Source organism: Bos indicus, chromosome 21 (genome assembly GCF_029378745.1).
Source record: "Bos indicus isolate NIAB-ARS_2022 breed Sahiwal x Tharparkar chromosome 21, NIAB-ARS_B.indTharparkar_mat_pri_1.0, whole genome shotgun sequence".
In the NCBI taxonomy this organism is placed as follows: Eukaryota; Metazoa; Chordata; class Mammalia; order Artiodactyla; family Bovidae; genus Bos; species Bos indicus.
In genome coordinates, this window is record NC_091780.1 from 4,113,402 (window position 1) to 4,137,033 (window position 23,632).

Sequence of the window (23,632 nt, forward strand, 5' to 3'; positions counted from 1 at the left end):
TGACCTTCACTTTCACAAAGGAGGTAGTTCAGAACTGTGAAATGGTGTCAAATGTGTACATGGCCTGTGGTAGCCACTGGGACCAGGAGTGAATGGATTCTGAGTGGATTCTACATTCAGTGAGGCTTTCTTAGTCAATCCAAAGTGGATGCCGTTACTGGTAATTTAAACTTGGCATTCAAATGACTAGTGCTGCAGCCTAATGAAGTGAGAAAGGTACCCTAGTGAAGTTCCAATCCCAACAGTGTGAAAAAATATTGCCATGTTGGGACCCCAAAGTAGATGAGGGAAGTTAAAAAAACTTGTCCATAGGATAAAAAAGGAAAACACAACATGTAAAGAATTAGTGAAGATTATATTTTGTTTAGGCACACTGGACGCTAAGCCTCCATTAAACCCTAACTGGCTGTGGTGTACTTTCTTTTTATAGAGTGTACATGTGAGCCAGCAGCCTTTCAGGGGCCTAGAAATGTGTTTGTCAATAAACGCCTTGTCTGGTTTGAGGTGTCTGAGGATCTTTTCATTCACTCATTCATTCACTCACTCAGAGACATTGTTTATTACTTTCCTACTGGAGAGGAAACAAGGGAAATAGCCCTTTAGTTCTGAAAAACTAAAGAGTAGGGATCAATACCACCTGTGCCAGAGTTTATTGGCACTTAGTTTCCTGGCCTTTAATACAAAAATAATTCTCTCTGAAAACACTTTTTTGAATACAGGAACAACGTGGATCTGTGTGTGTCTGGTTTTCTTTTGACATTCAAAATAAATTGTGATTTTTAAAAAACTGTCACATGCTTCAGCTGGTCTCATACATAGTCAGATTTGAACTTATTCTTACTTTCAGCATAACTGAAATGGGCATGTCAACTGAAAATACCTAGAATTAAAATAACGACATTATTTCAACAATAGACAGACAAGGAAGAAAAAAAAAATCAGCCTTCATATTGAAGTCAGTTAGTCCTTTTTTAATAAATTTGAAGTCATTCATCAACAAATTTCATATTATATCTATCACTCAATTCTGCTGTTTTTTTATGTCAAATAATACCCCCAAAATTACAACAATGTGCTTAAGCAAAATTGGATTTTAAGTGATCTTTACAATGAAATGAAGTAAACGTGGGAATTGATCATGACAGCAATTGCCTATTCCTACTAGAATAATCCTGTACTTACCTTGAACACACTCACTGACTCGTGAAGTGGAAATAAGAGACAAGAATGACAAAATTGTTTCTGGTGCTCACCCTAGGGAGAGACATGGTAAATGAGTCACTCTCCGGGAGGTCACTGTTTACCCAGGTGTTGGGAATTTCAGGAAAACATGGCACCTTTCAATGCAGTAGAAGAGGTAATAATCAATCCAAGGCACACTAGTTGTGTCCTGGGAAAATTTAATCCACCTAGGCAGTTCTTTGCCCCATAATTCCCCTGACCCACAGCTCACATGAAATGAGAGCCGGAATCTATTCCACAAGTAACAAAATACTTCACTGTTCAGTTTTGTTTACATTAAAATGATCAGAAATAGTAACTGGTTTTCAGGTGAAGAGCTAAAGTAAGAATTATGGGATTCCAAGCCAGGAGATTCAAAGTTGGACACATCCTTTTTTTTTTTTAGAAGACACCATTGTGGGAAAAACACCAATGGGATTCTCTACGAGATGCTGATAACGAACACCTACAGCTGCAGTGGGCCTGTCCCCTTAAAGCCAGTCCCCAGGTCCTGCTATCACCTCTGAGAGGACGATCTCCTTGGTGAAAAAGTTAATTCCGAAGCTGGGCGGGGAGAAGTGGTGATGTCAATGACTGAACGTGTCCGAAGTTCTGAGTGCTGGCATTAGGAACTGCATATATACATGGGACAGAACACTATCATGACATACACCAAGGTCACTTAGAGGGAAACAAGTGGGTCACGATATAGACAACGAAACCCCTCCACAGTCCTGGGGCCAGTAGACAAGAACAACACGTGTTGTAAAGATTCCTCGGTCATATCCATCTTTCTCTGTAGGAATTTTATGTAGTAGGGCTCTGGAATTGTCTCAAGTATATTCAAATACGGGCAATAACAAACTCATAACAAGATTCTCCTATAACCTGTGAGCCCCTGTGAAGCATTTTTGGAAAGACAGGACTACTTAGAAAATTAACCTTTTATTATGTTCAGTTGTGAGAAAGAGATATCATTAGAGTCCAATTTCAACTTTTCTCTCCTTACTCAAGAGGTCTGGATGAGGGCAACAACCACCTCACATTACGTCAAGGGTCCGGGTTCAGATTCCCCCACACACCGCGCTTACTGGCTCCAGGAACTACTGTGCAGTAATCAAAGGACGCTGTAACAGAACAGAGAACCAACCTCGACTCTCCTGCGGCACACAGTTCTGCTCCTTAATATTTCTCACAACTTTTAAAAATGGAGAAGCTATAAAATAATTTTATTAGAAGAGTAATTTTCTTCTAAAATGAAGTAAAGCAAACACATACCCAAGGATCTCAAAAAGTTTTTTTTTTTTTTTTACAGAATATATGTATGTATGTGTGTGTGTTTGTGTGTGTGTATGTGTAGTTACAAACACTATTTATAGTATAGCTATTATGTTTAACATCATTGCAGTGTCTACAAAGTTGTGGATCCCAGTCTTGGTGCCAAATGCATATAAAAAGCTCAAAAGCTATTATGACTATACCATGCAAATTTATATCCAGAAAACCTTGGGACATAGACTGCTGTTCTTCTGAGCCCCATGGAGTCTCTGCCTTTGACAGTTGGGTACCTCAACTATGCATCGAAAATGTTTTGAATCACTTTTCTCCCAGATAGAATTAATGTCACAGTTCTGAATATATAAACTGGACATTAAAATCAATCGCTGACACTTTTGTCCATATTCATGCGTATTTTAGGGTCCCTCTTCTGCATGTGGACCTCACTCCTTGAATCACTGATACAGAAAAAGATACCTGAAGTATTGAAAGGGATAAGGTCTACACAATGTCCTTTTTTTTTTTTTCTCTTTAACATGTTAACAATGATAAGGTCACTTACAAGGTTTTTTCCCAATCTGTTTAACTTTTAGGATCCCCCATTATTATCCAAGAAAAAATTGTCAGAAAAAAGCCAAGGAACAAGAAAACACTTGTCTCCAGATAAAAGTAAAACCAGAGAGCAGTGGTTGGAAGAAGATACTGAAGAAAAAGATAAGAATGAAAGGGAAGAAAGGGTATATAACTGGTCACTGCTTCTAGCGTGAGACTTTGTGGTGGGTTTGACCTGCTACAGACATGACAGATTAAAGGTCATCAGCCGCCAAAGAAAATCAAGTAGTGGTCAGCTCCCGGGGATGGCCTATGGCACAAACCCCCACAGGGCGGGTGGAGCCCCTGTCTGTGGGGAAACTGAGGCCAACTCTGCGAATACCGGGCAAGGCTCTGGTCACTGGTTTTGGATAGAACAGAGAGGGTGAGGCATATGAGGCATTTTGGGATAAAGTATCAATTTAGCAGTTCTTTCCTGAATAGTTTGCTTTTTTGTTTCTCCAAATGCTTAACTTCACTGTGACATCTGTTTGCACAACTGTAGTCATTTCAGTTTATGGATGCCTGTGATAGAAATATTGTTTACAAAAAATATATCATCTCTTTTTTTTTTTCTTTAGAAAGATCTCATCTAAATAGTAAGTTAAGGTTGCACCTATGAAACCGGTGCACCTTGTCTTGTTTCTACGAGCTTTAAAAAGTCCAAATACTGATGAGGCTGTGGGCTGGAAGGAACCAAAAGTGACTGTGTTTGTTGTCAGGTTGCTCTCCTTTGCCTCAAGAGAACGGTCATGGGTCCCTGGGTGATGCGTGGTGTGGACTGGTCGTGTTCCTGCAGCATCCTAGTTGCACTAGGAGTAGTTGGATGTGCTTGTGAAACATGTCAGATACAGAAATAAAAGCATGAGGATGTTTCTTGGTTTCTGAAACTGAAAAGAAGTGTTTTCACTTCAGTGTTAATTCTAGAGAACAGAAAGTAGTTACATTACAGAAAGAAAAATATGACATCGCATGCTGCCATGATAGCAAGCATAAACAAAATCTTGGAAAATATACATATATATATGCATATTATGCAAATGTATTTGATATTAACATACAATGTTATAAGAGTGATTGATAACTTAAAAACAAGGGGGAAAATCATCCTAGGTGGTTTTACCTTAGAGTAACAAATAACCTGAGACGTCTAAGCTTTCCATTAGATGCCAGGCCTAGCAGTCCATAAGAGATGTGGAGCACGTGTTCAGTGATTGAAATGTCAACTCAACGTTGCCAAAATGTGCCACCGTGTCCCACAAGATGGGTAAGCTGATCTACTCCAAGTGAGCAAAGAAATACACTGGACAGCAGAGTACTTACAATGAAATGCCATCCATCCCCGATGGGCTTTCCAAAGATGGACATGCAGACATCAGCGTGGGCTCTGCCTATGTTTAGGAAACAGGTGAGCACGCACCAGAGGCTCACTGCACCCACGGAACCAGTACAGAAAAAGTCTGCCCCACGAAAGCAAACCCCATCGCCAAGAAAGCCAAAAAGCCTTTGCTTAATAAACTGAAAGAGTGGGTATGAAGTGTGACTCGTTTTAAACTAGCAATACCACTGAATGAGTTTTTGAAGAAGTTTCTTCCTGATTTTTAAACTAAAACATCTATCTTATGATAATAAAAGACACATTTTGGGATGATATTGTGTTTCGCGCCCTCATTCTCAAGGCATAATATTTAGACAATGCTTGTCCCTTTCAATTAAAAAAGAAAAAAACTATGACTTTCTTTAATATGCATCCTGTGATTGAATTGTCCATAGCTGCAAAATGTATATATGTATGTGTATTTGTCTGACATACACATGGGTACTCACACCTGTGTGTATAAACATATACACATACATCCTCATATACACGTGTATTTTATATATATGCTGAGAAAGTTCACATATATATACAATTGCGTATGTATATATGTGTGTATCTGCGTGTGTGTGTCTGTGTGTGTGTGTACAGGTATAAAAACTTGACAGGCAGAGTAATATTTCACTCAGTGTTAAATGAAGTCTTTGAAAAATCAAGTACAGTCACTCAGTTAACATAGTACAGCCAATAAACTAAGTTGAAAAGAGAAAAAGTGAATGGAAACACGATCCGGGACCATCTGTCTATGGCATTCACGTCGGTTAGATCAGGGATTTTAATTTTGAGCTGTGAAGACCTCCTCCGTAGATGGGTCTTCTTGTGCGGGACGCTTCTGTCCATGTGTCGCCCGTGCCCTTCCCGAGGCATGCTCTGCTTCCTGTACTGGATTCCTGAGTTGTCAAAGGATCTTGCTGAATTCCGGGTATCACCAACGCCGCCGGCAACCTCGTTCATCTCATTGTGAACCTCCAGCGATGTTAACAGAATATTTCCGTGAGCATCCACCTGATTGGAAGGAAATACACATGCTTAGATAGCTAGCGTAGCATGTCAATAAACCTAACTCCCACATGGGACAGGACAGACTTGTGTCATTCTATCAGGTCACATATACTATGAGAAACTGCACATCGAGCAAGCCCAGCATTTTGTTTTAGTGTAAAGTGTCATTTTGTGGGCTTAACTGCAAGTTAGAAACTTCTATACTCTCCTATTCTTTGGAAGTCAATTGGTCCCCTTTTTTGATGATAACAAAAATACCCAAATCACCATGAAGATACAAGTGAGTACTGTGATGAATGGACACTCCTGATGACTTTGGTGGATCTCCTCACTCAATCCTGGTCCTGGCAGAAGACATCCTTTTTAACTGCTATATTTAAGACAGGCTAGAGTCCCTTCTCACACTGGAGCCAAACTTAAAAAAAAACATTTTATTTTGTGCTAAATATAGCTTCAGACCTTTCATGATGATACCACTGGTCCATTTTATTTGTTGGTCTGCCACAAAACTTTCAGGGACCAGGTCTGAGGCTAGGCCTTAAGGGAGAAGTTCAGGAGGTGAGGAGGGGAGAGAAGAAGCCCAACACTAAGAGCAGGGGCTTGTACAGGAGTGCAGGCAGGATGGCCCCAAACCCCAAAGTGACCCAGACGCAGGAAGGGTGATCAACATCCAGTGGCCATCAGACCCTGGCACAGAGGCACCAACAAAGACTCAAAGATACCTCCATCATGGTTTTGGTGAAAGTGAAAGTTGCTCAGTCACATCGGACTCTTTGTGACCCCATGTACTATACAGTCCATGGAATTCTCCAGGCCAGAATACTGGAGTGGGTAGCCTTTCCCTTCTCCAGGGGATCTTCCCAACCCAAGGATCGAACCCAGGTCTCCTGCATTGCAGGCAGATTCTTTACCAGCTGAGCCACATGGGAAGCCCAAGACCACTGGAATGAGTAGCCTATCCCTTCTCCAGCAGATCCTCCCGACCCAGGAATCGAACCAAGGTGTCCTGCATTGCAGGTGGATTCTTTACCAACTGAGCTATCAGGGAAGCCCCAAATGATAAATAAATCCATGGAGTTCTCCAAGCCAGAATACTGGAGTGGGTAGCCTTTCCTTTCTCCAGGGGATCTTCCCAACATAGGGAATGAACACAGGTCTCCTGCATTGTGGGCAGATTCTTTACTAACTGAGCTATCAGGGAAGCCCTACCATCCAATTATGCTTGGGGAAGGAGAGACGTAGTCATTAGGATGTCACCCCTTTCTCCCGAGCCATTTGAATAAATTATGCAAAAGGCACTTTGCAAACAGAGAGAGGATATAGCCTGAATTATCCAGGTGTGCCCAATCTAATCATATGAGACCTTAAAAACAGATAATTTTCTCCAACTTGAAGCAGAAGAGAAAGCCAGGACATGGCAGAAATTGAAAGCCAGAGGAATTGGAAGCATAAAGAGTAGATTTGCCCTTGATTGAGAGAACTACAGGAAAGGCCTGGAAAGAAAGGGGGCAGCTTCAAGGAGCAAAGACAGGCCCTGGCCCGCAGCCAGCAAGACCACCTCAGTTCTACAACCACAAGGAACCATGGTATCCAATGAGCTGAGCCCTACTGTACTCAGACTTCTGACCGAACCAACTATGAGATAATATTTGGGTGTTGTTTTAAATGTTATGTTTGTGGTAAATTGTTATGGCAACAATCAAAACTAGTACAGGAGAGAAGAGGGAAGATTTCAGAGGGGAGATGAATTTGAACTGGGCCTTAAAGAATGAGTACACATTTCTCAGGCAAAGAGCCAGAGAAATACCAAGGCACAGCCTTGAAGGGTGGCTGAAATGTTTTGAAAGGAGCAAACTAGTTGAGTGGGACTGAAGTCCTGGAGAGAATGGATGCACACACTCAACTCCTGGCTCACACTCAGGGGAGAGAGAGGACGTGACTGTCATTCTCATCCCTGTCATCCTCATCTGCTTATCACCTTATCATTACAAGAAAGAACACCTGATAAATGGGAAGCAGATCAGAGTCGAGCTATTAAAAGAATTTCCCCTTTACCCTTTAGGTACTGAGAAATAAAAGTGACATATTTCTGAAACCCAACTGAAGCAGCAGAATAAAAAATAGAAGATGGGTTTGAAGGGAGAAAGTGAAGAGACAGACCCTAGCTGGTGTGCACTGCACTGGCCTCTGTTTTTTGAGGGCAGTCTGGGAGAGAAATGCCAGGAGGTAGTGAGTAACTGCTCCCCGCCAGCTACTGCAACCCATTCCTGCATGTCCTCTAGGTGACGCTGGACGCTCAGCGATGTCTCACCACCGCCTGGTCCCATCTGCATCTCGGCAGTTAAGAAGGTGGGAAGGGAGTGGAGAAGTTACTCATCACCCTGCTCCCACCTGGCCCTTCCTAAGCTCCCTGGAGAAACAATCACAACGTGGACTCAGGGCACAGCAGCCGGCCCACATTAGCCTGGCTGGGTTCAATATCCCCCAGCGTCTACTGTCCCCTGGAAGTGGAAGCAGTCAGTCTGGGGTGCTGGGAGACACAAACAGACCACGATCACACCATGTGCACCAGGGAGAAGGCTTTTTATGAAGACCTGTTCTTGGGGAAGGAACAGAGTGAAAGAAGAGCAATAGTTCTATTTTTTTTTTTTTTAATTCAGTCGAGGGAAAAATTTTAATGGTGCTTGAACCTCAAAAGTACTGGGAATAATAGACCTTTGTAAGAACCTGTGTTCCATATCTGTTCTTTTCATCATTTCTCAGTAAAATCCTTATAACAAAAAAGTCAATTTTCCCATTTTGGGGATCAATGAAGTGTCTGGTGGTTTGGAGCTCAGTCATGTGGGAAGGAGCAGCCTGACAGGTAAATAAAAATATGGCTGAAACAGGAGGAGACAGCAAAGGAAAGACCAGCAAGGGACTGGGCAATAGCATGTCCTCCACAGAGACCACCCAGGAGCTGTGGGTGTGCACCCTCTCTAAGAAGGGGGTGATCTGGACCTGCTTCAGAAGCTGTGGGCAGTTGGCTCTTAAGGCAACACAGAGGTGAGTGTGATGGGTCAGATGAACTGGGCTTTACCCAGAGGCAGAGAGGAGTAAGAGAAGGTCCTTGTCTCAAGGAGAAGAGCTTCAAATAATCAGCAAATGCAGTTTAGAAGACATTGCATATTTATTACTCTTAAAGCACATTTTAAAATAAGGCCTACAATGCCATCTCTTTCTAGTTACTAAAAATGCCATATGCAAAGCTCCTTTTATCAAAATTTTGGGATTATGATGCTTTTGTAGAACAAAATACCAATTAAAGAAAAGTCTTTTCTTAAAGAAGAAAGTATTTTGTGATACATTTATCAGGATGGACTTTGGTGGTTCTAATGACTCAGATTTTCACCTGGCTTTAAAAATATGTTTACCTGTTTTACTAGAGGAGGGCATGGCAGCCCACTCCATATTTTTGCCTGGAGAATCCCGTAGACAAAGGAGCCTGGTCTATAGGGTCGCAAAGAGCTGGACAAAACTGAGTCACTGAACACACATCTATTTTATACATAGTATTGTAAAGTAATAACCTATCAAGGAAAAGAACCTGGAAAAAAATATGTATACATGTACGTAAAGCTAAATCACTATCCTGTATATCGAAAACTTACACAATATTGTAAATCAGCTATACTTCAATAAAAATTTTTTAAATGTAGTTTTAATTTTTTAAAAACAGGTATGCTTATGAATGGTTCTCCCTTCCTCTGACTCTAGGAGAGTGAGAAAACACGTGGGTTCAGTGGTACCAAACTGATGACAAATATCACTCATTTATGGACACACATTCCCTGGGCACTTACCACATCCAGCTCTGGCACAAACTTTGGTAGATGCAAAGAATGGGATGGCATCTAGGTCAGAAGGCCCAGTGAAATGTGGCCTGCCATCTCCTGAGCATAGAGCATATGCCCTGGAGGTTGGAAGAGCAGGGACAAGACCACCTGCATGGAGTGGAGAATGACAGAGGCAGGATGGGAAAAACGGTAGACAAAATCAGGATAACATCATAGAGAAGAACATCTGGCTTAAGTTTTGAAGGAGGGTAAGATGTGGACGAAGAAGAGGGATTCTGAGATAAGAGAAAGGCAAAGAGATAGTAAGATATATGGTGATTCCAGGAAGCCCAAAGGGAGAGTGAAAAAACACAAGAAGTAAGGTCAACTGGATGTTGAATTGATTTTTCAAGACTTCATGACAAATCTGTATGAATTCTGTCTTCCCTCCTACCTTTGGCCAGTTTTGTGCAGATGGGAAAGAACTTCAGAAAGGCGAGTCTAGGTCTGCACCCTTGGATTCCAGTGAAGGAAACCCACTCTGAGAGAAGCCGAACTCAAGGTCATCAACATTTACAAAGTTGGGGTGCCTGGGTGCTCTGATACCTGTGGCTGCCTTGAAGCCGTGGGAGAACTAATAATAACTGCGTCACTCCATTTCAGAGTGAGTGAACAGCTACATTATTGTTCCATTATGTTGAAAGGAACTTGAATATATATATGTAATAGATATGGAATTAGTAAGACCTCAGAGTAAATCCAGAGAAGGCAATGGCACCCCACTCCAGTACTTTTGCCTGGAAAATCCCATGGACAGAGGAGCCTGGTAGGCTGCACTCTATGGGGTTGCGAAGAGTCAGACACGACTGAGCAACTTCACTTTCACTTTTCACTTTCATGCACTGGAGAAGGAAATGGCAACCCACTCCAGTGTTCTTGCCTGGAGAATCCCAGGGATGGGGGAGCCTGGTGGCTGCCATCTATGGGGTCGCACAGAGTCGGACACGACTGAAGCGACTTAGCAGCAGCAGTAGCAGCAGAGTAAATTAATTTGGCTGTTTTTGACACAGTTTTACCTTTGCATAGATTTTATTTAAACATGAACCAGTGTGTAGAAAATTTCCATCAAAACAACTAGAAGGTATTTTTTTATGCAAGAATTAAAAGGTTACTAAAATTCATTGAATCTCAGAAACCAAACATTTAAAAAAAATATTTCTAGAAGAGATGCTAATCTTTTCCTATCATTTAGAATTTAAATCCTAGCCTATTATACAGAGTGAAGTAAGCCAGAAGGAAAAACATAAATACAGTATACTAACGCATATATATGGAATTTAGAAAGATGGTAACAATAACTCTGTATACGAGACAGCAAAAGAGACACTGATGTATAGAACAGTCTTATGGACTCTGTGGGAGAGGGAGAGGGTGGGAAGATTTGGGAGAATGGCAATGAAACATGTAAAATATCATGTAGGAAACGAGTTGCCAGTCCAGGTTCGATGCACGATGCTGGATGCTTGGGGCTGGTGCACTGGGACGGCCCAGAGGGATGGTATGGGGAGGGAGGAGGGAGGAGGGTTCGGGATGGGGAACACATGTATACCTGTGGCGGATTCATTTTGATATTTGGCAAAACTAATACAATTATGTAAAGTTTAAAAATAAAATAAAATTAGAAAAAAAAACAGATGGGATTGTGAAAATGCTCTGTATAGAATGATAGTGATGACTCATAATTTCTAAAGCATTTCATGAATACCACTTATTTTGAAAATTTGTCTTATATCTACTATAATTAGATTTCAATGTAGTTTTTTCTTCTTGCTCTATAACCCAGAAACATTCAGAAATGAAAAACATCTCCTGTGGAATGTATCCTAGAGGGATTTTCAGTTTCTTCCAAGAATCTGTCATCAGACTGGCACACTGTTAATATCTTATTCTCTACTTAAAGCTTCAAAATAAGTAAAATACTCTAGTTTTAGGAAAATGAGGAACTATTTGTCATGTGAGGAACAAAATGTTGCTCTTTAGTAAGAGGAATGGTGTCAAGCCTGAAGCCCTGATTCCTTGGCAAGACTTTCTGCCACTTCATGAAATTCAAATACCATTTGAACAACGTGAAAAATATCATAAGGCTTGTAACTATTAACACATGCATTACAACTGAAGATGGTTGGTTCTTAGTTATAGAAACAACCCAGGAACAAACAGAAGCACAAATAAATAAGGTCAGAATTTTCATTGCACCACTGGTCTCAGGAGAAACTAAGTGACTATGTGAACACCGCCACTAAGTTAATATAAGGGAAATCTACACTCATGGTCTGACATTAAGTTCAATAGCATCATAGGCAAGTTGGTGGCCTGCAGAGCCCCTGCAGACACTGCTCTGAGATCTCTTACAGGACACAAGGAAAGACAATGATGGTGCACGTCCTTGGTGTCACCCAGTGTCTATCAGCCCAAGGACAGTCGCAGCCCCTGAGCCGCTTGGTTCCCAGGTATGTCAGAGGTGCCATCTGAGGACACTGCTTGTCAGACCGATGAACAATCCCAAGAGATATCACTGAAAATGAATGAGTGAATGAATAATTACATTCATTAATTGTATGTAAATAATTACATACAATAATTAGAAAGGACTCTTGATACCATGGAAAATTCTTCAAGAGATGGGAGTACCAGACCACCTGATCTGCCTCTTGAGAAATCTGTATGCAGGTCAGGAAGCAACAGTTAGAACTAGACATGAAACAATAGACTGGTTCCAAATAGGAAAAGGAGTTCGTCAAGGCTGTATATTGTCACCCTGCTTATTTAACTTATATGCAGAGTACATCATGAGAAACGCTGGACTAGAAGAAACACAAGCTGGAATCAAGATTGCCGGGAGAAATATCAATAACCTCACATATGCAGATGACACTACCCTTATGGCAGAAAGTGAAGAGGAACTCAAAAGCCTCTTGATGAAAGTGAAAGTGGAGAGTGAAAAAGTTGGCTTAAAGCTCAACATTCAGAAAATGAAGATCATGGCATCTGGTCCCACCACTTCATGGGAAATAGATGGGGAAACAGTGGAAACAGTGTCAGACTTTATTTTTCTGAGCTCCAAAATCACTACAGATGGTGACTGCAGCCATGAACTTAAAAGATGCTTACTCCTTGGAAGGAAAGTTATGACCAACCTAGATAGCATATTCAAAAGCAGAGACATTACTTTGCCAACAAAGGTCCGTCTAGTCAAGGCTATGGTTTTTCCAGTGGTCATGTATGGATGTGAGAGTTGGACTGTGAAGAAAGCTGAGCACCGAAGAATTGATGCTTTAGAACTATGGTGTTGGAGAAGACTCTTGAGAGTCCCTTGGACTGCAAGGAGATCCAACCAGTCCATTCTGAAGGAGATCAGCCCTGGGATTTCTTTGGAAGGAATGATGCTAAAGCTGAAACTCAAGTAGTTTGGCCACCTCATGCGAAGAGTTGACTCATTGGAAAAGACTCTGATGCTGGGAGGGATTGCAGGCAGGAGGAGAAGGGGACGACAGAGGATGAGATGGCTGGATGGCATCACTGACTCATTGGACGTGAGTGTGAGTGAACTCCGGGAGTTGGTGATGGACAGGGAGGCCTGGTGTGCTGCGATTCATGGGGTCGCAAAGAGTTGGACACGACTGAGTGACTGATCTGATCTGATCTGATCTTGAAGCTGTTGGCCTGTACATAGCTCCATTTCTGTTTTGCCTGAAATTTGTGATTCTTTACTCACTTTCTTTTCATTCATTCAGATCATGTGATATGAAATTTGGGGAGATGCATTTCTACTTTAAAAATATCACTAAATTCTTAGGTGTGGTCAGCAACATTTTATAAGTATAGTTGATTTATAATGTTTCAGGTACATAACAAAGTGATTAAGTTCTCTGTCACTCTTTACACACACACACACACACACATATATTCAATAAAAACACTCTTTTCCATTATACATTATTAAAAGATACTGAATATAGTTCCCTGTGCTATATAGGGTCCTGGTTGTTTATCTATTTTATATATATATATATATATATATATATAGATGTATATCTATATATATATATATGGAGAAGGCAATGACAACCCACTCCAGTACTCTTGCCTGGAATATATATATCAGTGTATGTATGTTAATCCCAAATTCCCAATTTATCCCTCCCCTCTTTTTCCCCTTTGGGACCCATAAGTTTATTTTCTATGTCTGTGAGTTTATTTCTGGAAATAAGATAATTTTATCATGTTTTAAAGATTCCACATATAAGCGGTATCCCATGATATTTGTCTTTGTCTGATTTACTTCACTTAGTGTAATACTCTCTGGGTCCATCCACGTTGCTGCAAATGGCATTATTCCGATTATTTTTATGGCTGAGGAATACTGCACTGTATACATGTACCACATCTTTATCCATTAATCTGTTAACGGGCACTTGGGCTGCTTCCATGTCTTGGCTATTGTGAACAGTGCTGCTATGAACACTTGGGTGCATGTATCTTTGCAAATTAGAGTTTTCATCTATTCTGGATATATGCCCAGGTGTGGGATTGCAGGATCACATCGCAACTCTATTCCTGGTTTCTTAACAAACCTTTATACTGTTTGCCACAGGGGCTGTACCAATTTACATTCCCACCAACAGTGTAGGAGGGTTCCCTTTTCTTCGCACCCTCTCCAGCATTTATTGTTTATAGATTTTTTTTTTAATGATGGCCATCCTGACTGGTATAAGGTGATACCTCATTGTATTTTTTATTTGTGTTTCTCTAATAATTAGCAGTATTGAACATGTTTTCAGGCTGGCCATCTAGTCAGCAAAATTTTTAATGTTTACCTTTAACAGTATCAAATATGCATTTAAAACATGCATTGGTATGCTGATTTTAAACTGTAAGAACTGATATCTATAATTACAGATTTAAAAAAAATATGAACATATAAAGGCTCTAAGAAAACTGCTGAGAAATTGAAACAAGTTTTCAGGAAAACAAACAATAAAAATGGACTCATGAATTTTCTTCTGCATCTGATTTATAATATATTAGTTCTACATTCTGCTTAATTTTGACTGTGGATTTAAAGATTTGGGGGGTTTTGTTTCTGTTTTAAAATTTAAGCTTCACTCAAAAAGATATTTCTGTAGCACAACAATTTAACCTTTGTAAAGGGCATCATTTAGAAGAAATCTAAGCCTGTTTAAATTATGAGGGAATTTGGAAAAACAGCATTGTATGTGTCTGTGTGTCTGTGTAATGATAAATGTGTCTGTGTAATGATAATGATAATAAACAATAATAAAGCGATGAATTCTTGTTTTCCTTGGAAACGGTGTGACCAAAGCACACTGTGTGTGCACAGGAGGATGTGGACTAATTTGGAAACACACCAGCATGGCGCTAAGTACACATTCCAGTAAGAGATTCAAGGGCATGCTGCCTGCGAAACCCTGATTTTATTCACAAATCCTGGTTCCTCCGACCAACTTAATGTGCCACTGAAAGGACAGGAGCCATTTACAGTCATTTAACCGCCTTCACTCATTCATGAACACCCAGGGACCTATTCTGACCACTGGAAGGCCACGGGCACCACACTCCTCCAGGGAGCTGCCACACCCCTGCGAGAGGTTTGGGTCAGTGACGCACTAAGAGCATCAGAAAGAACAAGGAAACCTCATAAACCTGAGAATAAGTGAATTTAATAAGAAGCATTTAAAAGTAAAGAAATATAGGAGCAAGCCCAATATGTCCATCCGTGGAGGTGCATTTTTCAAGACTTGAAGTGACGCAACAGGTAAAAGATAAAGACAAAATTTTATACAGAGACAACAGTGTGCTTTCACTAAAACAGTGTTTATAATTGCAAGGACATATGGTTTTTATTAATAAATGGAAATGACATCTAATTGCAAAGTTTGTAATTGGAAATATATGAGTGAGATGAGGCGGCTTGTGGAAGAAACTGCTTGGTGCCCTTTTTCTGCATTCAGACCACTAGACCATCCAGGTGTGACCTAAACCGTGTCCCTTATGATCACACAGTGGAAGTGACAAACAGATTCAGGATTAGATACGATAGACAGAGTGCCTGAAGAACTATGGATGGAAGTTCGTGACATTGTACAGTGATCAAGACAATTACCAAGAAAAAGAAATGCAAAAAGGCAAAATGGCTGTCTGAGGAGGCCTTACAAATAGCTGAGAAAAGAAATGAAGTGAAAGGCAAAGGAGAAAAGGAAAAATACACCCATTTGAATGCACAGTTCCAAAGAATAGCAAGGAGAGATAAGAAAGCCTTCCTCAGTGATCAGTGCAAAGAAATAGAGGAAAACGTTAGAATGGGAAAGGCTAGAGATCTCTTCAAGAAAATTAGAGATACCAAGGGAACATTTCATGCAAATATGGGCACAGTAAAGAACAGAAATGGTATGGATGTAACAGAAGCAGAAGATATTAAGAAGAGGTGCCAAGAATACACAGAAGAACTGTACAAAAAATATCTTCAAGACCCAGATAATCATGATGGTGTGATCACTCACCTAGAGCCAGACATCATGGAATGCGAAGTCAAGTGGGCCTTAGGAAGCATCACTACGAACAAAGCTAGTGGAGGTGATAGAATTCCAGTTGAGCTATTTCAAATCCTAAAAGATGATGCTGTGAAAGTGCTACACTCAATATGCCAGCAAATTTAGAAAACTCAGCAGTGGCCACAGGGCTGAAAAAGGTCAGTTTTCATTCCAATCCCAAAGAAAGGCAATGTCAAAGAATGCTCAAACTACTGCACAATTGCACTCATCTCACACGCTAGTAAAGTAATGCTCAAAATTCTCCAAGCTAGGCTTTCAATAGTACATGAATGGAGAACTTACAGATGTTCAAGCTGGATTTAGAAAAGGCAGAGGAACCAGAGATCAAAATGCTAACCTCTGATGGATCATTGAAAAGCAAGAGAGTTCCAGAAAAACATCTATTTCTGCTTTACTGACTATGCTAAAGCCTTTTTAGCTTTTGTGATCCACTGTGTGGATCACAACAAACTATGGAAAATCCTTCAAGAGAGGGGAATACCAGACCACCTTTCCTGCCTCCTGAGAAATCTTTAGGCAGGTCAAGAAGCAACAGTTAGAACTGGACATGGAACAACAGACTGATTCAAAATTGGGAAAAGAGTATGTCAAGGCTGTAGATTGTAACCCTGCTTATTTAACTTATATGCAGAGTACATCACGTGAAATGCTGGGCTGGATGAAGCATAAGCTGGAATCAAAACTGCTGGGAGAAATATCAATACCTTTAGATATGCAGATGACACCACCCTTATATGGCAGAAAGCAAAGAACTAAAGAGCCTTATGATGAAAGTGATAGAGAAGAGTGAAAAAGCTGGCTTAAAACTCAACATTCAGAAAACTAAGATCATGGCATCTGGTCCCATCACTTATGGCAAACAGACGGGGAAACAATGGAAACAGTGAGAGATTTTATTTTTTGGGGCTCCTAAATCACTGTGGATTGTGACTGCAGCCATGACATTAAAAGATGCTTGCTCCTTGGAAGAAAAGCTATGACCAACCTAGACAGAATATTAAAAAGCAGAGACATTACTTTGCTGACAAAAGTCCATCTAGTCAAAGCTATGTTTTTTCCAGTAGTCATGTATGTATGTGAAAATTGGACTATAAGGAAGGCTGAGCACCAAAGAATTGATGCTTTTGAACTGCAGTGTTGGAGAAGACTCTTGAGAGTCCCTTGGACTGCAAGGAGATCCAACCAGTCTATCCTAATGGAAATCAGTCCTGATATTCATTAGAAGGACTGATGTTGAAACTTCAACACTTTGGCCAACCTGATAAGAAGAGCTGACTCACTGGAAAAGACCCTGATGCTGGGAGGGATTGAAGGTAGGTGGAGAAGGAGATGATAGATGGTGAGATGATGGATGGCATCACTGACTCAATGGACATGAGTTTTAGCAAGCTCTGGGTGTTGGTGATGGACAGGAAGTCTGTCATGCTGCAGTCCACAGGGTCACAAAGAGTTGGACATTACTGAGCAACTAAACTGAACTTCCGGGTTCAGAGCCCATGGGTCTAGAGCAGCTCCCAGCTTGGCCACTGTTGCCTATGGCTGCCTGCCTGGCATTTTGCAGAACATAGCCAGCAGGGCCTGGCCAGGGTAGATCCATGAGAGCCCTGGGACAGCACACAGCTCCTGCCCTCACCAGAGACCTTGAACCAGGGCAGATGAGAGAGAGCACTGTCCATGCCATGTGAAAAACAGTGCCATGCTGGCTATCACATCTGTAATTTGACCACTGAAGGAAAATTGCAACATTCTGGAAAATGTTTTTGCCTGTCAAGTTTGGGCCCCACATGCCAGAATTTCATTCATTCTGATATCTTTCGTTTTCTTTTCATATTTGGAAACTGGTAAGTTTTTGGCTTCTCCAACTTTTGCACCAACTTTGCTTTTCAATAAAACTCAGTGACTTGCAGAGGCCACATTTTAGGCTACGGTCAACAAGCCCACATCACTCCTACTGAAAGGCCATGATGCTGCAGGGCTGGGAGTCTGGGAAAGGCAGGGGCTGTGGGGGATGGGGTGGGGCAGGGTGGCCTACCCGGTTGCTGTCACCCTTCGAGCGGTCATTCTTCGCCTTGGCGTTCTTTTCTGCAAGCTTCTTCTGCCTTTGAGGGCCTCTTCCAAAGAAAATGTAGTTGACAAAGGCATACTCCAGTAGGGCCAGAAACACAAAGACAAAGCAGCCCATGAGGTACATGTCAATGGCTTTGACGTAGGGGATTTTGGGCAACGTCTCCCGAAGGTGCGTGTTGATGGTTGTCATGGTCAGCACGGTGGTAATCCCTGAAAGAGAAACAGGAGCGTGAGAGGCTGCTGTTCTGCTGCTTAGCTCCTCACTCCTCACTTTCCTGCTTTACTTTCTCAAACAGCTTTAAGTAGTTGGAAACAAGCGATTGAAAACTATTGGGTGATCTAAATGCAATAGAATACAAAACATGGTTTGGGCAGCAGGTCACTCCTCAGGCTAGGGAGCTGACACCTCTTCCCCACCCCAGTTGGGAGGCATCTCCCATCCCACCTGACCCACAGGTGGATGGAGAGGTGTGGGGGCAAAGCAGAGGTTGCCCTGCATGAAAGCTGGAAGAAACGAAAACAAACCCAGAATTTATCATAAAACACTAAGTGTCTGGATGAGAAGCTTCCAGGAAGAAGAATGAATCTGTGGAGAATCTAAGACGGTTATCTGTGGCCACTAGAGAAGAAAACAATTCTTACCATACAGCCTTAGAGCAAGCGTAAGGAAGTGAAAGTGAAAGTGAAGTCGCTCAGTTGTGTCCGACTCTTTGAGACCCCATGGACTGTAGCTTGCTACGCTCCTCCGTCCATGGGATTCTCCAGGCAAGAATACTGGAGTGGGTTGCCATTTCTTTCTCCACAAGGGGAAGGAGGCAATGACTTAAAGCTACTAAGGACAGGATCCAGCCCTGAGTGCAAAGACAGGGAATGTTTGAGTGAAGTTCTGGAGAACAGATTACTTCACAGAGCAACTTCCCCCCTCAGCTAAGAACAAGGTTACAAAGCTGCCTCAGGACATGGTGGTTTCAGGCAAAGGCTGATGATTTTATTCAAAATATAGCATCTTAACAAGCTCTGGGGCAAGTGATCTGTTCTCTCGTTTTTTTTAATGTCATTGTTTTGAATTCTTTAGTTAGTATGAATAATGTTAGGTGAATAATGTCATTTTCCCCCTAAGGGAACTATGTTTAGTCTCTAAAAACATGTAAGGACCATATTTTGTAATTCTCCCATAGCAATGGGCATGTTCTTAGTGTACAAAGATTCCATACAGGATGATCTGAAGCCACAGAGAGCAGGAGACTCATTGGCCCATGACAGGACCAGAGTTCACTGAGCTGAGTGAAGCCACATATGAGGGAAGGAACTGCACCACTCACTTCTCAGTGGCGGGCCTTCCTGCTGCTGACTTGCTCTCTCTGAGATAGTAACTTTTGAAATATTAAGAAGTCTCAAAAAAGCAAGGCAGTTCCAAAGAGCCAGCTCTTTTCTATCCACGAGACTGATGCTACAGCATGTGACTACTCCTGTGTCTTCTGGGACCCAAAAGAGGGCCGTGGCTATGTGAGGACTCTTCCAGGTGAGAACTTCAGCCATGGTCCTTCAGCTGCAGTCACCCAGAAAACCAGTGACGTTCCCCAGGCCGGCAGGTGGGGTAAGCCTGAGAGGCCGGACACATGGGCTCTCCAGACCTCATCTCTGAACCCCCTGGAGCCCCACTCAACTTCCAGAGTGAGGGGCTAGGTTTTTTAAGTATCTTAATCTTATGCCCTCCAGATTCCCATCCCATCCTTGGAGAAGCACCAGAGCCCAGGGCTCCCCTCGCTTGGGACCTCCTGGAGAAGTGAGCCCAGACTTCTGTCCACATGTGCTGAGTTGCCGGTAGGAGGAGATGAGGGAAAGAAGGAGCAGAGGACCTATTTTCATGTCTGACTATAAACCAGGGCTGTCAACGAATCTGTGGAAATCAAAGATGTCAGAATATTTTAAGACTTCTCTAACATGAAATTCATGTGCACCTGGGGACTTTTAAAATTTGAAAATGGCAATGGTATAATTACAGTTTACAAAGAAGTGCAAAACCCCATGTGGATGCCACAAAATCAGGTGTTCTCACTATTATCCAAAATTTTGTAATGCTGCTGCCATAACTTATTTTTTCCTTCCAAATGGACTTTGGAAAGTGCTCTGCTTTAGTCATTGCTTTGGCTCCAGATGACTGCTCTGAGTGGACATGTATCAACACAGGCCTCAGTAGATATCCCCAGAAAATGGGCTAAAGGAACAGAGCACAGGGAGGGCCAGCACATGTCAAGAGCCCTCAGCCTGGCAAAGCTGAAAGGGGGCAAGGCCCTCAGCTCTGGTTCCAGGACCCCTCAAGAGTAAGGTTTCATGGTGAGTGTTCCTTGGCTTTCCACTTTGGGCTCACATGACCTCTTAGACTGAAAGGCCACTCAGTCTCTAATTCCTTGTACTGTTTTCCTTCCCATCAAGGTAACTGTGGTTCACGGCCTGAGCAGTAGAACCACGTGGTCCTGGGCTTTCAGCCCAGCTCTACCATGTCCCAGCGGTAGGACTTGAGTGAGCTTGATGGGCCCACAACTGTGGTCTAAAGCTGCTGTGAAATGTAAACGCCATGGTGAGACTACCAGTAACTGGTGTTGTTAACACTCACAACAGCAAATGCTATCATCATCAGCATCACAGAAAAATACATTTTGTGGTAGCCTCCAGTTTCTTGGCGGGAGACCCAATTCCTGGCAGCCTCACCCTGAACTTCCACTCTCTGAATTCCGTCCAATGGCAGAATGGGAGATGGCCGAGTGGTGCTTTTTCTGTTCTTCATACATTTACCGAGATGTTAAGTCTTGTTAATTATTAGTCTCAAACTATTTCTCATTAATAGTATGTCAATAAAATATATTTGAAAACTGCATTTATAAAGATGATAATGAAATAAAAATGTAATTTATATCATTTGATCTAAAGATACGTCATTTTTCTCCTTTGTGACCCAAATCATGTGGCCTAAATTATTTCAATATAAATTTTCATTTCCAGAAAGACCAATAGTTTTGAGGAAGACCATGTAATTACAACTCCCAGCTTTGTAGTCTGGTGGCTTCTAGCACTAACAGTTTAATAGATGTGGGTGTCAGCACTCAGCAGCAGAGGCATAAGATCCTAAAGCACAAGAACATCTGTGCAGCACAGGTGGGTGAAGAATCAGCATTTCCGTTCAAGTAGAGAGACAGTCCCTGACGACTCCAGATTCAATAGTGCCCTGAGCCAGAGGGGTGTGTCAAGGAGGTCTTCACCGAGCATCGCTCCATGCAGACCTGCACCTCATTTAGAAGCAGGGAGCACTCACCACCATGCAGCCATTCAGGATGAAGGCAAACAGCACTCTGAGCATTTCAAAGGATGTAGTATATGACAGGACATGTGGAGTGGGCGGGGTTGTGTTGTTCCCCAATAAAAGCCCCCAAACCATGGTCCTATCCTCTCCAAGAGGCACTGAACACATTACCATCTTAAAGGTTTTGAGAGATCCCTCAATAAGAATGATTAAAAATAATTCTTGCTGAGCTTTTAAAAACATCCATTATTTATACAATGAAACAGACCAAAGAACTCTTCTGTACACTGTCTATTGACACCGTAGAAATCACCTGTAGTGGTTAAAAGCTTTGGAGTCAGACCAACTGGTTTAAAATCTTTCTTGGGACACTCAATATTATATGACGTTGCACCAGTTGTATAGCTTTTCTGTACTTCATGCCCTTCTTTGTAAAATGGGGACACTGCCCATTGGGCTGTGTATCTTCTGTATCATAGGTCAGGTAACCATTTTCACAGGCTTGCACAGAACTTGGCACCTGAGTATTTGGTAAGTTGCAGCATGATTACTGTTCTTGGTGTTATTCAGAGTTCATAAGCTGATGACACACATTTCCTTAGCCAAATGGAGTTACTGTGCTGTCACTGTCCACGTCCTGGAGACCCAGGCTCAAAGACTGTGTCTCATGCAGGAGCTGGGACAGAAGGAGAGGCCATGGGACAGAGGGAGTCCCATGCTCAGAGCTGGACCTGCCAGATGTCTGCTGGGCCAGACACTGAAGCCTGGAGACCACAGTTGCCTTCGGGATCTCTAAACTCAAGTCCACCTGACACTAACAAATGCCTTCAATCTGCCTTTCATGCCTGGCTCCCGGACTTCTGATATTCACCAGGACCCAGCACATCTCCAGTGGTAATGTGCCTTAGTAAGTCTGGGCAGACCACTCCTCTGTCCCCCAAACCCACAGAAGCATGACTGAGGTTTATAGCAACAATGCTGGGTTGTCAAGAAAAAGTGGAGTCTACTTTCATACACTGTAATAAGGCTATGTCCACTCTAACCCGCTCCAGGTAGACTATTTATTTAATGTTGTGGAAGATGATATTTACCATTTAGGAGCTACAGAATTTGTATCATCTGGAAAATTGAGAGGGCTTCCCAGGTGGCGCTAGTGGTAAAGAACCCGCCTGCCAATGCAGGAGACGTAAGAGACTCAGGTTCGATCCCTGGGTGGGGAAGATCCTCTGGATTATGACATGGCAACCTATTCCAGTATTCTTGTCTGGAGAATCTCATGGACAGAGGACCCTGGAGGGCTACAGTCCAGGGGGTCACAAAAAGTCGGACACAACTGCAACAACTAACATACATACATATAGAAAATTGAGGAATTTGCATTTTCAGTACACCTCACTTCTGATGATGTCTGATAGTTCTGGTTCTTTGGTACTCATATCTCTCTGATTTTCTCAAAAAATGACAGATTTTCTGAGGCAGATTCCCTGGAAGCTCAGGAAGCCGCAGCTTCTCTAGCACAGGCTTCTTACAGCCTTGGGAGGGGTTCTGGGAACTCTGTATTTGTATATTTTATATTCTTTTCTTAAAGAGAACTTCTGAAGTTTAATAAGCTAACAGCTCCCCAAATTTGGATCTACCCCTGCAAATTCACTTTAGCTGTAAATTCTTCAGGTGATAAGAGAAATTAGCTTAACAAAGAGCAATCTAGTAACATTAGTGGAAAAGGCAAAAGCTACAGAAAGGACATGACTGAGTGACTTTGCCTTTCACAGAAAGGATTGACGTTACAGGGTAACCTCTGCAGGCAGTAAAAGAATCCTGAAGATATTTTCAAGAGATTTTTCCCTTACCAATGTGCGTGCACATTCTCAGTCATGTCTGATTCTTTGTGACCCCACGGACTGTAGCCTGCCAGGCTACTCTGTCCATGGGATTTTTCTTGGCAAGAATATTGCAGTGGATAGCCATTCCCTTCTCCAGGGGATCTTCCCAACCCAGGGATTGAACCTGCGTTTCCTGCATTGTAGGCTGATTCTTTACTGCTGAGCCACCAGGGACTCCATACCAAACCCATCAGAAATAGATTAACAGTTACTACAAAACTTTTAATTTTTTGATACTTTATTCTCTAAGTGTCTTTACATTCAGCTAACACTTTAGAAATAGTTACCTAAGTTTCCTCTTAAGCCGCTGTTACATGTTATTTCATGAGAAAAAAAATCTAATCTTGAATCAGTGTGAGTCACTTGTCTGTGGGTCTAAGCCAGATATCCACTTATGCACACGTACACACATTCTCTTGGAAGCAAGATACTAAGAAACTTAAATTTCTGGGAAGAGACAGTAA

The 23,632-nt window shown here is 42.0% G+C and overlaps 1 protein-coding gene across 3 annotated transcripts in view; it reads right to left on the reverse strand.

Annotated features, from left to right (window-relative positions):
* Window positions 1-950: 950 nt before the first annotated feature.
* The window catches only part of GABRB3 (gamma-aminobutyric acid type A receptor subunit beta3), a 285,371-nt gene continuing 262,689 nt past the window's right edge, over window positions 951-23,632 (reverse strand). For all 3 annotated transcript variants that reach the window (XM_070774991.1, XM_070774992.1, XM_070774990.1), the window contains 2 exons: window positions 17,950-18,194; window positions 951-5,473 (listed from right to left, as the gene is read on the reverse strand). In XM_070774991.1, coding sequence (XP_070631092.1) covers window positions 5,135-5,473; window positions 17,950-18,194 — 584 coding nt within the window. In that variant the 3' untranslated portion in view covers window positions 951-5,134. The remainder of the gene's footprint in view (window positions 5,474-17,949; window positions 18,195-23,632) is intronic.